Genomic DNA, 12012 nt, shown 5'->3' on the forward strand with positions numbered 1-12012 from the left:
AGAGTGTTCTCACCAGCAGGGGCCCAGCGGAGTCCAGGCCCTGCCCGCTGGGCTCCCGGCGCAGGGTGAGGGCCAAGGCTCCCTCCCCTAGCCCTGGGGCAGCTGTCCACCCGGTGGGACGCCCCTGGGCAGACCCTGACCCTGGGGGGGGGGAGGGCTGCATGCTGGGCAACTCAAAATTGTTTGTTTCAAGTGCCCTTTGCCCTCTTGGAGTAGCTCTGTTTCCTCTAGGTCAGTCCCCCAGTCCTGATTCTTCTCTTGCAGTGATTTCCCCAGTGTCTGGGACCCCCGGTGAGGGTCAGGCAGGTCGGCCAGGCCCCAGGCTGTAGGAAGCATGTGCAGTCTACCCTGGGGGGCAGTGGGGATCCCCCGGAGGCAGACCTTCCCCAGCACTCCACATCCCCCCAACAGTCTGGCATCACTTGTTCCTCCAGGCAGCCATTGCCCAGGGCGGGGGGGGGACACCATTACCCCATTTTCAGCCGCCCCCCCCCCCGCCTCCCATCTCCCATGGGCCTTGGAGTTCCCTCATTCCAGAAGGTTCTCTACAGAGCAAAGCACACACTCGCCTTCCTCATAGCCAGTAACCTTGGTCAGATCCTGGGTGTGGACTCCCCCACCTGTGCACCAAACTCCTGTGCTCACCCCAACCTAGCGCCTGAATTAGGCTGGCTGCTTCCTTCATTTTGGGATAGACCCTTCTCCCTCCCCCCTTCCCCCCTCCCCTGGCACGTGTGCATCTGCACACACACACACACACACACACACACACACACACACACACACACACACACCACACACACACACGCTTATTCTCCCTGCCTGGGTAAGCTCACCATCTACCCTGAGGGGCACCTGGCTGCCTGACGCCAGGACTCAACTCAGCCTGCTCCCAGGCCCGTCCCCTGCAGCGCTCGGGCCAGCCATAGGGCCGGCCTCCTGTCTCTCTAAGCCATTGCCAACTCACTGCAGACCCAGGCACCACATCCAGGAACGGGGAGGGGGTCTGCCTGCCCCCTTCCCAGTGGCCTGTCCTGCCTCAGGCCAGAGGGCCACTGGTACTCTGGACCCGTGCCGCCCAGGAGGAGCTCAGGGTCAGCGGGAGACCAGGAGAACCTGTGTGTAGGGCTCCTCGTCCCCCTAGGAAAGGCCCCCCACCATCTGGGCAGGGGGCAGGCTCCGGTCCTGGGCCTACCCAGGGCGGCCCAGCAAGGCCAGCAGGGCACGTGTGCTCACAGACTGGGAGCAGGGAAGGGCAGCTGGGACCATAGTGCAGGGGCCCAACTGAGAAGCCGAGGCTGGGGCACAGCGACAGCAGGGCAGTGGATGCTTCCAGGCCTTGAAAAGGAGCCATTTCCACCCTGCCTCCCCATTTGACCAGGGGAGGAGCCCCTTCCCTCTCCAGCCCACCCCGGGGGGGAGCAGTCCCACATGCTCATGAGAAGACCAGCCGGCAGAGGCCCCCGTCCAGGTCCAACACGGAAGGGAAGGAGTCAGTGGCCAAGCTGGACAGCGTTTAATGAAGATACTGCTCCTGAGCTCCGTGGGTGATGGGCAGCTTCGGGGCACACACGGGAGAGCGTCCCCCCATGGGGTGGCCCTGACCCCATGCGGCCCCGGGGCTCAGTGAGTAGGGTAGCAGGTGCCAACCCCTTCAGGATCTTCACTCCTTCTAAGGTCAGGGCTGCCGCCTGGACTCACCTTGTTTCTGGGGCACAGAGACGAGACTCAGCCAGTGAAGGAGCTGAGGGGTGCCCCCCTCACTGCACCACCCGGCCAGCACTGGCCACTCACCATCTAGGACGTGGAACTGGTCTGCGGCCTCGCAGAAACCTGAAGGCCCAAGCAGGGGTCAGGAGTGGCCAGGGCAGGGCACAGGGGGAGGACAAGGCCGGCCACTGGGGGAGGCTTACCATACTTGGGGAAGAACAAGGTATGGTCCTCGGTCAGGTTGGCCCTCTGGATCCCCTGCTCAAATGCACTCAGGGCCGAGTCACTTGCCGGGAACGAGCGGGCTGTGGGGCACACAGGGCTCCTGGGCACGCGGTGAGGGAGCAGGCGGGGCATGCGGGCATAGGGTCTGTGTGCTTGCGACACCCCCAGCCCCTCCCCTCTGCCCCCACAGCTGGGCCTATCGGCAGGGGCTCCTCCCCAGACCCCTGCTCAGCTGCGGAGGATCAGAATACAGGGAGGGTCCATGTGTCCCCCTGGGCTCGCCCCCCACGGACGGCGCTGTGTGCGAAGCGTGGGCTCCCGCGTGGACACACCATACAGCTTCACCGACAGCCGCCGCTTCTGCTCCAGGTACAGGACAGCGAAGCCCTGGTAGTCTGTCTCCCCGACGACCACGTCCACTGCCCTGCGGGCACCTCGGGCTGGGCAGAGCCGAGTCAGCCAAGTCAGCTTCTGGCCCCTCAGCCCCGCACCCCAGCCCCTGATGCCCTGGCCTCACCGTGGAGCAGGAAGCGGCCGGGGACTCCCGTGTCTCGGTAGAGCTGCTGCACCTGCCAGCATATCCCATCCCTGGGGAGGGCGGGGGTGAGCACAGAAGGCTTAGGGACCCCAAGCCAGGCAGGGTCTCGCAGGACTCTAAGTCCAGGCCACATCAAGGGTGGGGGCAGGGGTCCCTACGGGACACTCACAGCTTCTGAAAGGTGCTGACAGCCATGGCTGCGCCCTGGGCAGCTACACGCAGTAGGGTGGCCTCGGCCCGGTGGCCTTGCTCCTGCAGGAAGTGGCATGAGGAGGCCACGGCCACAAGGAGCCACGTCCCTGCAAACTAGGAGCAGGTCATGTGAGGGCACAAGGGGATGAGGGGCGGCCCGGCCCTGCCCACCCACCTGTCCCCCCTCTACCTGCTGAGCATTGAAGTTGGCCTTCGGCTGGATGGTGCTGATCGGGGACGCTGGCCGAGGGGGTCTCCGAGCCCTCTGGCTCAGGGAGCCCCCAGCCAGGAGCAGAGTCAAGAAGAGTGCAGTCCTGGGGGTCAGCATGGTGGCGGCCGGGTCCGGGAGAGGCAGAGGGCAGGACGGCCAAGTCCTGGGCCAGAGTCCACGGTCCAGTGCCGCCCAGAAGCCTGGCACAGGAAGTAGGCGCCAGTCCGCTTCCAGCCCAGGAGGTCCCGGTTGGTCCTCCTGCCTTTACCAAGCACCCTGCCCCCCACGAGCGTCTACCCCCAGCCTCCTCGACTCTGCACTTCCCGGCAGGGCCCTGGCGCCATATCCTGTTTACAAAGTCTCAGTTGACCTCTGGTTCCTTGTCCACGACCCCCTAACCCAAAGGCCCCAGCAGCTGGGAGCGGCGGGGCGGGGTCTCGAACCGCAAGGTAAGCGAGCCTTGCCCTCAGCCCAGCCCACTTGGCCTCGGTGCGAGGCCGCCGCCCCTCCCGGCCGCCAGGGGCGCTGTTGGGAGCGAGCGCGAGTGCGCGCAGGCGCAGCCACGGCCGAGGCGGGCTGCCGGGTGCTCGGCGCTCTGCGGCCATCGATAACCTCAGGGCTCGAGGCGTCAGCCTGGCGGGCTCCATCATAGAGACGCGGCGGCAGGAGCGGCGGAGCGGAAGCAGGTCGGCCGGCTGAGGCCGGGCGCCGGGGCAGGGGCAGCACAGCCGGGCGGAGGCGGCTGCGGTGAGTGCGCCCGGCCCCGGGGAAAGTCGTCGTCCGGCCCCGGCCCCCGATCTCCGGCTCCCCGGCCCCGAGGAGCGTCGCAAACCGGCCGTGTCCGGTCCCCGGCTCCCTGCCACCACCACCCCCCCCCCCCCCCCAAGCCTCTGGCTCCTCGGCCTCGGCCGCGCCCTCTGCCGATGAATGAGTCGCCGAGGCCGCCCCGCCGGGCCCGGGCACCGAGCCGAGGCCCCGCCCCCCGCAGCCCCTCGGAGGGGAGGTGGGAGGGGACGTCGGGCAGCCCCCGGCCCGCCCCGCCCCCAGCTCGCCTGGCAGTGGCCGCGCTGGCCCGCTGACCGCCTGGCGGGGCTTCCCTAGGCCCCAGGGCCGACGCCAAGGACCGGCTGGTGCCCAGGCGGCGTCTGGGGCGGGCGGGCGGGCGCTCGTCCCGCCGGCCCCAAGCCTCTCCGCGGAAGGACCTCTGTCCCACGCTGACAGCTCTGAAGCCTTGGGGCCACAAGGTCAGAGTGACAGGAGTGCGCGGGGGTCACCGGGTTCGCGGGCTCGGAGCCGTCCCCAACCCAGGCATCCGGATGTGCCTCTCGGCCCGTGAGCGGGAGGAGGTCAGAGGGCCCCACCCCCGCGCCGGGCCTCTTCTGGGCTGAGGGCACATTTGGGGTCCAGCTCAGGCTGGACCAGGCCGGGAGGTGCTGAGCGCGGTCCGCTGCCCGCCCAAAGCTGCCTGTGCCAGGCACCACTGGGACGTGCAGGGGCGCCGGTCAGGAGGACGGGGTCCGGGGGGCTTGGAGAAGCTGTTGGACCCCTAGCCAGGTGGGAGCGCCAGCTGGGCCTCTGCACACGCTCAGTCCGATGGAATCGCGAGCAGGGCACTTGCCTCACTCGGCCCCGGGGCCCCTCCCTTGGGGCCAGTATGCTCTGCCAGTGCAACTGGCAACTAAGGGGACCACGTGTGGGTTTCAGGGCTGCCTGGGCAGAATGTCACAATGGACGAGGGGGGCACGCCCCTGCTCCCTGACAGCCTCATCTACCACATCTTCCTGAGTTTGGGCCCAGCAGACGTACTGGCCGCCGGTCTGGTGTGCCGCCAGTGGCAGGCCGTGTCCCGGGACGAGTTCCTGTGGAGGGAGCAGTTCTACCGCTACTACCAGGTGGCCCGAGACGTGCCCCGGCACCCAGGTCAGGGCCTGCACGTGGCCCCACAGTCCACCAGGCTGGCTGGGAGGGCGGGAGGCAGGGCCATTCACATGCTGCCAGCTGAAGCCACAGCACTGGTCCCCAACAGCCCAGATCTCGATAGTGGTCACCGAGGCACCGTGCAACCAGGCCGTGCCTCAGTACAGGCCTGGCAGGGAGGCAGGGGCTTGGGGGTGCCGGGGGCACCCCTGCAGCTGAGGTGACATCCTCCAGGGGCAGGGCTGGCCCCTACGCTGTCAGGGTGCTGGCCTCTGTGGGGAAGGAGGCTCAGGGCCCCAGCGGTGACCACCCCCCACCCCCAGCGGCCACATCCTGGTATGAAGAGTTTCGGCGGCTCTATGACACGGTGCCTTGTGTGGAGGTGCAGACGCTCAAGGAGCACACCGATCAGGTGCTGCATCTCAGCTTCTCCCACTCGGGTTACCAGTTTGCTTCCTGCTCCAAGGACTGCACTGTGAAGGTGAGCCCAGCCCACAGCAGCTGGGGCCGGGGGAGGGGGGTGGCCCCCAATGCTGATGGAGGGAAGTGAGTTCTGCTCCAGAGCCAGGAGCCAGCCACGTGGACCCACACGCCTCCGGTCAGCGGGCAGCCAGGGGCCAGGAGCACCAGTCTGGTGGTGGTTTCTGGGCATGAGCCCAGCCAGGAGAGGGGCTTGCAGCATGGGCCCTGGGGTCCCGTGCAGGGTGGGCTCAAGATGCCCCCAGATGACTCCGCCCCCACGCAGATCTGGAGCAACGACCTGACCATCTCGCTGCTGCACAGCGCGGACATGCGGCCGTATAACTGGAGCTACACCCAGTTCTCCCAGTTCAACCAGGACGACTCACTGCTGCTGGCGTCTGGGGTGTTCCTAGGGCCCCACAACTCCTCGTCGGGTGAGATTGCAGTCATCAGCCTAGGTGAGAGTGGGCCTGGGGCGGGCTGGCTGTCCTGGCCAACCCCACGCCGCCTCCTACAAAGCCCCGCACCCCCCCCCAGCCCGTCCCAGCCCCTTCCCACAGCCCTGCCCCCGCTCTCCCCAGACAACTTCGCCCTGCTGTCCCGAGTGCGCAACAAGCCCTATGATGTGTTTGGCTGCTGGCTCACGGAGACCAGCCTGATCTCGGGGAACCTGCACCGCATCGGAGACATTACCTCCTGCTCAGTGCTCTGGCTCAACAATGCGTTCCAGGTGCGGGCGGGCGTGCCCCCTGCGGCCGCTCCCTCCTTGGCCTGGTGCCCACCTGCTGTCTCCCACCCCCAGGACGTGGAGTCAGAGAACGTCAATGTGGTGAAGCGGCTCTTCAAGATTCAGAACCTTAACGCCAGCACCATCCGCACGGTGATGGTGGCCGACTGCAGCCGCTTTGACAGCCCGGACCTCCTGCTGGATGCCGGTGCGGCCCCCGGCCGTGTCTTTGACCTGGGCAGCGACAGTGAGGGCGAGGCGGTAGGCCCAGGATCAGGGCCTGCTCCAGCCCACACCAAGGAAGGCTTGCGGCGATTCTTGGATGGGCTCCTGGACGGGCGGGCGCAGCCCCAGCTGTCAGAGCACGCGCTGGAGACCAAGGTGGCCGAGCTGCTGGCCCAGGGCCGCACCAAACCCCCAGAGCACAGCATGGCTGACGCCCACAAGCTCCTCATCTTCACTACGGGCTGCCTCACTTACTCACCACACCAGATCGGTAGGGGAGCAGGCCCTCCTCCGTCCCTAGAACCTGGGGGGTGAGACTTCCCTGCAGCCAGGGTGGGGTCCTGTGGCCAAGGGCAGGCCATGAGTCTCTGGGCAGAGTTGGCTTCCTCTGTTTGTCCTGGGGGCCCTGCCCTGGGCCAGCCTCCTGGAGTGCGTGTTCCATGGGGGCCTCTGGTTCCTGCAGGCATCAAGCAGATCCTGCCACACCAGATGACCACAGCCGGGCCTGTGCTGGGCGAGGGGCGGGGCTCAGATGCCTTCTTTGATGCCCTGGACCACGTCATCGATGTGCACGGACACATCATCGGCATGGGCTTGTCCCCGGACAACAGGTGGGCCTCCAACAGTGTACGGCGGGGGGCGGGGGGGGGGCTCTGCAGGCTGCTGAGACCAAGCAGGGTGCCCCTTGCCCAGGTACCTGTATGTAAACAGCCGTGCCTGGCCCAGCGGCTCTGTGGTGGCCGACCCCATGCAGCCACCGCCCATAGCAGAGGAGATCGACCTGCTGGTGTTTGACCTCAAGACCATGCGGGAGGTGAAGCGGGCTCTGCGGGCCCACCGTGCCTACACGCCCAATGACGAGTGCTTCTTCATCTTCCTGGACGTCAGCAGGGACTTCGTGGCCAGGTAGATGCGCAGGGCAGGGCCGGACGGGTCCAGGTGTGGCGGGCAGGGTCTCACCTGGGGCTCTCCCGCAGCGGGGCAGAGGACCGGCACGGCTACATCTGGGACCGGCACTATAACATCTGCCTGGCGAAGCTGCGGCACCAGGACGTGGTCAACTCGGTGGTCTTCAGCCCCCAAGAGCAGGAGCTCCTGCTGACAGCCAGTGACGATGCCACCATCAAAGCCTGGCGTTCACCACGCACCGTGCGCATCCACCAGGCCGCGCGCCCACGTCCCCATCCCTTTCTCTCCTGGTTTGCCAGCCAGAAGCGCTGAGAAGGGCACTGGGCGACAGGAGCGTCCTGGCTGTCCTGGGGCTGCTGGGACCCATTGAAGATGCCGCAGAGGCCTGCAGCCCTTTCCCAAGGGCCCAGTCGCTGCCCAGACCATGTGGTGGGCAGAGACACTTGTGACAGTCATGCCTTAGGAGGGGGTCCAGCAGGGAGGGGACGGCCTGCCCCCCACCACACTCACACCACACACCACCTCCCACAGCTGTGACCTTCAGCACCGGGGCAGCCCCCTGGCTGGCTTGGGATGCACTGGACACTGGGGCCCCACTCTCCCCCACCCTCTTCCCCCAGGGCCTGTGCCCTGGGACAGTCAGCAGCATACATACCCTTTGGCCGGCCCTGTAGGGCCCCGGGCGGCCCCTCCTCTGGGAACACATTTGCTCACCAGCAGGGCCGGCAGCACAGGTCAGTCTGCCGTGGGCCCAGGCAAACTGCATGTCACTAGTCACCTGTTTGGGGCCTGAATAAACAGTTGGCAGTAGCACCTCGCCGTCCAATCTTTGTGGGCAGGGAGGGGCCCAGTGGTATCTACGCTGACTCTCATGCCTGACTGACAGGTGGCAGGACGCTTGAGGCTGTGGTGGAGTAGTGTGGCTCGAGGCTGCGTCCCCAAGTCGCTGTCCCTGGAACCTCTGAGCGGACAAGGTCACCGATGTGCAGAAAGTGCCAGAGCACGTCCACCATGATGTGTGCTCGCCACCAGCAGGGAGGCGTAAAGGGGCACACCTGACCTGGGGAGGCGCTGCAGAAGACAGGGCCGCACACGGCAGGGCAGGGGGCTGGGGGCGTGGGGGGGGGGGCAGGAAGCAGCCCCAGCCACATTCTCAAGGCTTGACCCACATCTGTCCTGGGGGCTCACCTGCCCCCCTCATTTTGATGGGTGCTGGTGCCGGGTGGGGGTGCTGATGGGGCAGCAGGCCTGGTTTCTGTGCCTGGCTACACATGGAGCTCACCGTGTCGAACAGTGTTCCGTGCACGCACAGTGACCATCACCACAGTTGGGGGACAAACGTGGCAGACACGGACATGTCCGCAAGAACGAGGCCAGAGGCAGTGCCAAGCAAAGGCTGCTGGCCTTGGAACCACACTGGCTACAGGGGGAGGGCTGGGCAGGGGCCGTGAGGGGCTCGGCTGGGAAGGCACAGGGCCCGGAGGAGCTGCTCGTGGCCAAATGTCCAGCAGCGTGGGCCGCGCACCCAGAGGAGGACGCCCCAGCCCACAGTAACAACGGGGAAGCCCAGGGCTGCTGGGGTTCATGTCCAAACCCCCAGACACAAGGACAAGGAGGGGAACTTGGAGACAAGGCCACAACAGCAAGGGAAGCCAAAACGTCCCGCACGCAGCACACCTGAGACCATCCAGAGCCACGAGTAGCCGGCAAGCTCCGTAGGGGCAAATACGCTCCTGACAAGTGGCAAAATGGAACAATTTTCTGAAGAGATCTTAAAATCATCGAGAACTAAATCTGTAAAACAAAAGCAGGGAAGAAGAATAAAAAACACCCAGACTCAAAAGGAAGCCAGTGGAACACAACAGGTAGAGTGATTGAAATGGAAAAAAGGTTGGAGCAGACCCGCCTGGCATGAGAATTGGCAAGCAGAGGATGGAGAAGAGACGCAACTGGACACAACCCGGGGAAGAGCTGGGAGTGTGGGGAGGGACGAGGCAGCACAGATGGGGCAGGAGGTGCTCCAGCTCAAGCCTGCAGCGGGCACAGTGAAACAGAAAATGGCCCAAGTACACGAAGACAGAAGTCCTCAGAACACGTGAGAAGCAGCAGTGCCCACGAGATGCGGCACGGTGAGGCCACGGCCAGTGAGGGCCCCGTCCCTCCCACAGCGCAGCTAGAAGAGCTAAGCACTCGCTTGGAACAGGGTACGCAGCGGGCGGATGGGGAGCAGCAGACCTCCGTGTCCGTGCCCGGCCTGAGCTCAGAACAGCCTCGGCCTGGAAGTGAGCGCCCAGAGAGCAGCCTGCCAGGAGGACGGAGTGCTGGCCACAGAAGCCCACAGCATTGAGTGTGGCTGTAGCTCCAAGAGCCCGTTACTACTGTGCTCTCTGAACTGCTGCTAGGTGGACCCAAAAGTGGCCTTGTGACCAAGGAAGGGCATGACAGAGCGGCGCAGCGAGAGCCCCATGCCTCTGGCTGAAGGAGCAGACGGTGCTGCACCCAGGCCAGAGGGAGCAGCTTGGGAAGCAGCCCGGGAGGTGCCTATGACCGCTAAGGCTGACCGTCGGGCTGCAGATGTGCGCATCAGACCCAGACCGCAAGAGCCTACAAACCAGTGCCCAATCCCAGCCTAAGGACCAGCCCACAGACCGTGGTGGGCATGGGCCTAACCCTAACAAGAGCTGGTGTCCGTGAAGCAGACACTGACAGTCGTCCAGGAGTCAGACAAGACCCAGAGCGGGTCAAGTGATGTCCAGAATGTAACCCCCAAGTACTTGGCACACAAAGAACCCTCAAAATGTCAGCTCAGAGGAAAAGACATTCAGTGGGTGCCAAGGATGAAAAGACACAGATGTCGAGATTATCCGACAGAGACTCTGAAGTAGCAATCATAAAAACGCTTGAAAAGCAATCACAAACACTTCAATAGATATAAAGATACAAAAGTCTCAGCAAAGAAACAGAGGATTTAAGAGGAGCCAAAGGGAAATGTTAGGACTGAAAAGCAAAATTTTAAAACTCACTGAACAGACAGACCAGCAGAATGGACATGACAGAAGAGTCCATGAACGTGACTAAGGTGGACAGAAATTGTCCAACCTGAACAAAGGAAAGAAAACCATTTGGGGGACAAATCAGGCCCCAGGGACCTGTGGGACAAACACTAAAGGTCTAACGTTTGTATCACTGGGAGCCCAAAAGGAAAAGAAAATGATCTGCAGAAACGACAGCTGAAATTCACCACCCATGTGGTGAAAGATACACACCCACAGATTCAAGAAGCCGAGTAAATCCAAATAGGATAAAGCTAAAGCATCCACACCCAGATGCATCTCATCAAACTGCCGAAACCCAAAACAGAAGAACCCTGACAGCAGTTGGGAAAGGTCATGCCCACCCAACAAGCTGCAGGCCCCCCACCAGCAGCCGGAACTGCTGTCAGCCCAGAATGCCACAGCAGCGAAAACATCCTTCATGAATACAGGTGAAATAAACTCTCAAATGAAAGAAAAAGAAGAGACTCTGTGGCCAGCAATGGAAGGTCTTCTGACAAGAGGTAAATACCATCAGAATGAGGCTGGGACACCAACAACACGGGGACAGAAATGCAGACTCCTGTCGTCCTGCGTTCTTCAAAACATGTTTGACAGTCAAAAGAAAGGCAGTGATAATGTTTTCTGATGGAGTTTTCAGTCTAGTTATGGGGGGACGATAAAGGGACCCTTGGGGGTGAGGTGCCTACATCCCGGCTAAAGTGCAAAATACTGACTCCATCGTAAGCTGTTAAAAGTTGAGTGTGTTGCGGGGCGCCTGGGTGGCTCTGTCGGTTGGGCGTCTGACTCTTGATCTCAGCTCGGGTCGTGATCTCAGGGTCATGAGTTCAAACCCCGTGTTGGGCACCACGCTGGGCATGGAGCCTACTTTAAAAAAAAAAAAAAAGTACAACAATAAAAGTTAAGCATGTTGTGATCCTTAGAAGAACCACTAAAAATACTACACAGAAAGAGACAAAATCACAACAGATGGACTAAAACAGATTAGCACAAAATGTTCAACGAATTCCGTCCTTCTAGGCGGCAGAGAGGAGATGGAGGTACAAATACGGAGGACCAAGAGAAAACAAACAACAAAATGGTAAACGTCCATCTCAGCACGGCAATGACCACGTCACCGTCAAAGTGAAACCAACAAAAACAGAAGCCCTACAACCCCACTCCGTCATCGCTAATAAAGCACTTCAAATAGGACGTGAGGGAGGGAAACAGCAAAAGGGTGGAAAACCACATTCCACAAAAACACTCCTAAAAGGAGCCTTGACTGGCTACACTAACCTCCAAGTAGAGTGTGCCTCAGAAAGGAAGAGCCTCACCAGGAAGAAGAGGGATGCTGCCCGTGGGTAAAAGGCAACATCCGCCGAGAAGCTAAGGCATTGCCCAACGTGTGCACAGCTCACAAAAGAGCCAAAAACAGCCGAAGCGAAGTGGCAGAATGAGGAGAGCGCATTCGCGGCCGGAGATGGCACGCCCGCACTCAGGGCAGAACCCAACACAGCACTGTGCGTGTTTCCCAGGCTGTGGGAGCCAGGAACCACAAACTGGGGAGTCCCTTGTCTGACGGCTCTAGAGGTCACAAGTCCACGCGCTCGCTGTGGGGGACCCTTCCTTGCCTCTTCTGGCTGCTGGTGGGGCTGGCCATCCTTGGTGTCCTCAGGTGCTGACCCATCAGTCCAACCCTCTGTCTTCACATGGCCTCCCCGTGGGCCCCTTGAATCGTCGGTCCCTCTGCAGGTCTGTGTCCAAGTCTCCCCTTTTTATAAGGCTCCCGGTCCTACTGGGCTGGGCCCACCCTATGCCTCATTTTAACTTGATTACCACTGTACAGACCCTATTTCCAAAT

At 62.7% G+C, this 12012-nt stretch overlaps 2 protein-coding genes across 10 annotated transcripts; one reads left to right on the forward strand and one right to left on the reverse strand.

Moving 5' to 3' along the window:
• Positions 1 to 1504: 1504 nt before the first annotated feature.
• On the reverse strand, positions 1505 to 3141 carry C8G (complement C8 gamma chain). The gene is made up of 7 exons (XM_027616025.1): positions 2856 to 3141; positions 2643 to 2779; positions 2453 to 2523; positions 2268 to 2375; positions 1914 to 2015; positions 1795 to 1833; positions 1505 to 1708 (listed from the first exon to the last, which is right to left on the reverse strand). Exons 1-7 carry the CDS (start codon positions 2991 to 2993, stop codon positions 1698 to 1700), a joined length of 606 nt encoding a protein of 201 aa, XP_027471826.1. The 5' UTR covers positions 2994 to 3141; the 3' UTR covers positions 1505 to 1697.
• Positions 3142 to 3417: 276 nt separating this feature from the next.
• Positions 3418 to 7944, forward strand: FBXW5 (F-box and WD repeat domain containing 5). Of its 9 annotated transcripts, XM_027615893.1 has the most exons (10): positions 3441 to 3623; positions 3978 to 4120; positions 4581 to 4796; positions 5117 to 5274; positions 5539 to 5713; positions 5837 to 5985; positions 6058 to 6478; positions 6671 to 6818; positions 6901 to 7113; positions 7185 to 7943. In XM_027615893.1, the coding sequence occupies exons 3-10, from the start codon at positions 4604 to 4606 to the stop codon at positions 7426 to 7428; spliced, it is 1701 nt and encodes a 566-aa protein (XP_027471694.1). In that variant the 5' UTR covers positions 3441 to 3623; positions 3978 to 4120; positions 4581 to 4603; the 3' UTR covers positions 7429 to 7943. The 9 variants fall into 9 exon arrangements, 8 of the variants coding, with proteins under 8 accessions (XP_027471693.1, XP_027471698.1, XP_027471692.1 ...); XM_027615891.1 differs by having other exon boundaries at positions 3435 to 3623; positions 5837 to 6478; positions 7185 to 7944; XM_027615889.1 differs by lacking the exon at positions 3978 to 4120 and having other exon boundaries at positions 3472 to 3623; positions 7185 to 7942.
• The last annotated feature ends 4068 nt before the right edge of the window (positions 7945 to 12012 follow it).

Source organism: Zalophus californianus, chromosome 13 (assembly GCF_009762305.2).
Source record: "Zalophus californianus isolate mZalCal1 chromosome 13, mZalCal1.pri.v2, whole genome shotgun sequence".
Classification (NCBI taxonomy): Eukaryota; Metazoa; Chordata; class Mammalia; order Carnivora; family Otariidae; genus Zalophus; species Zalophus californianus.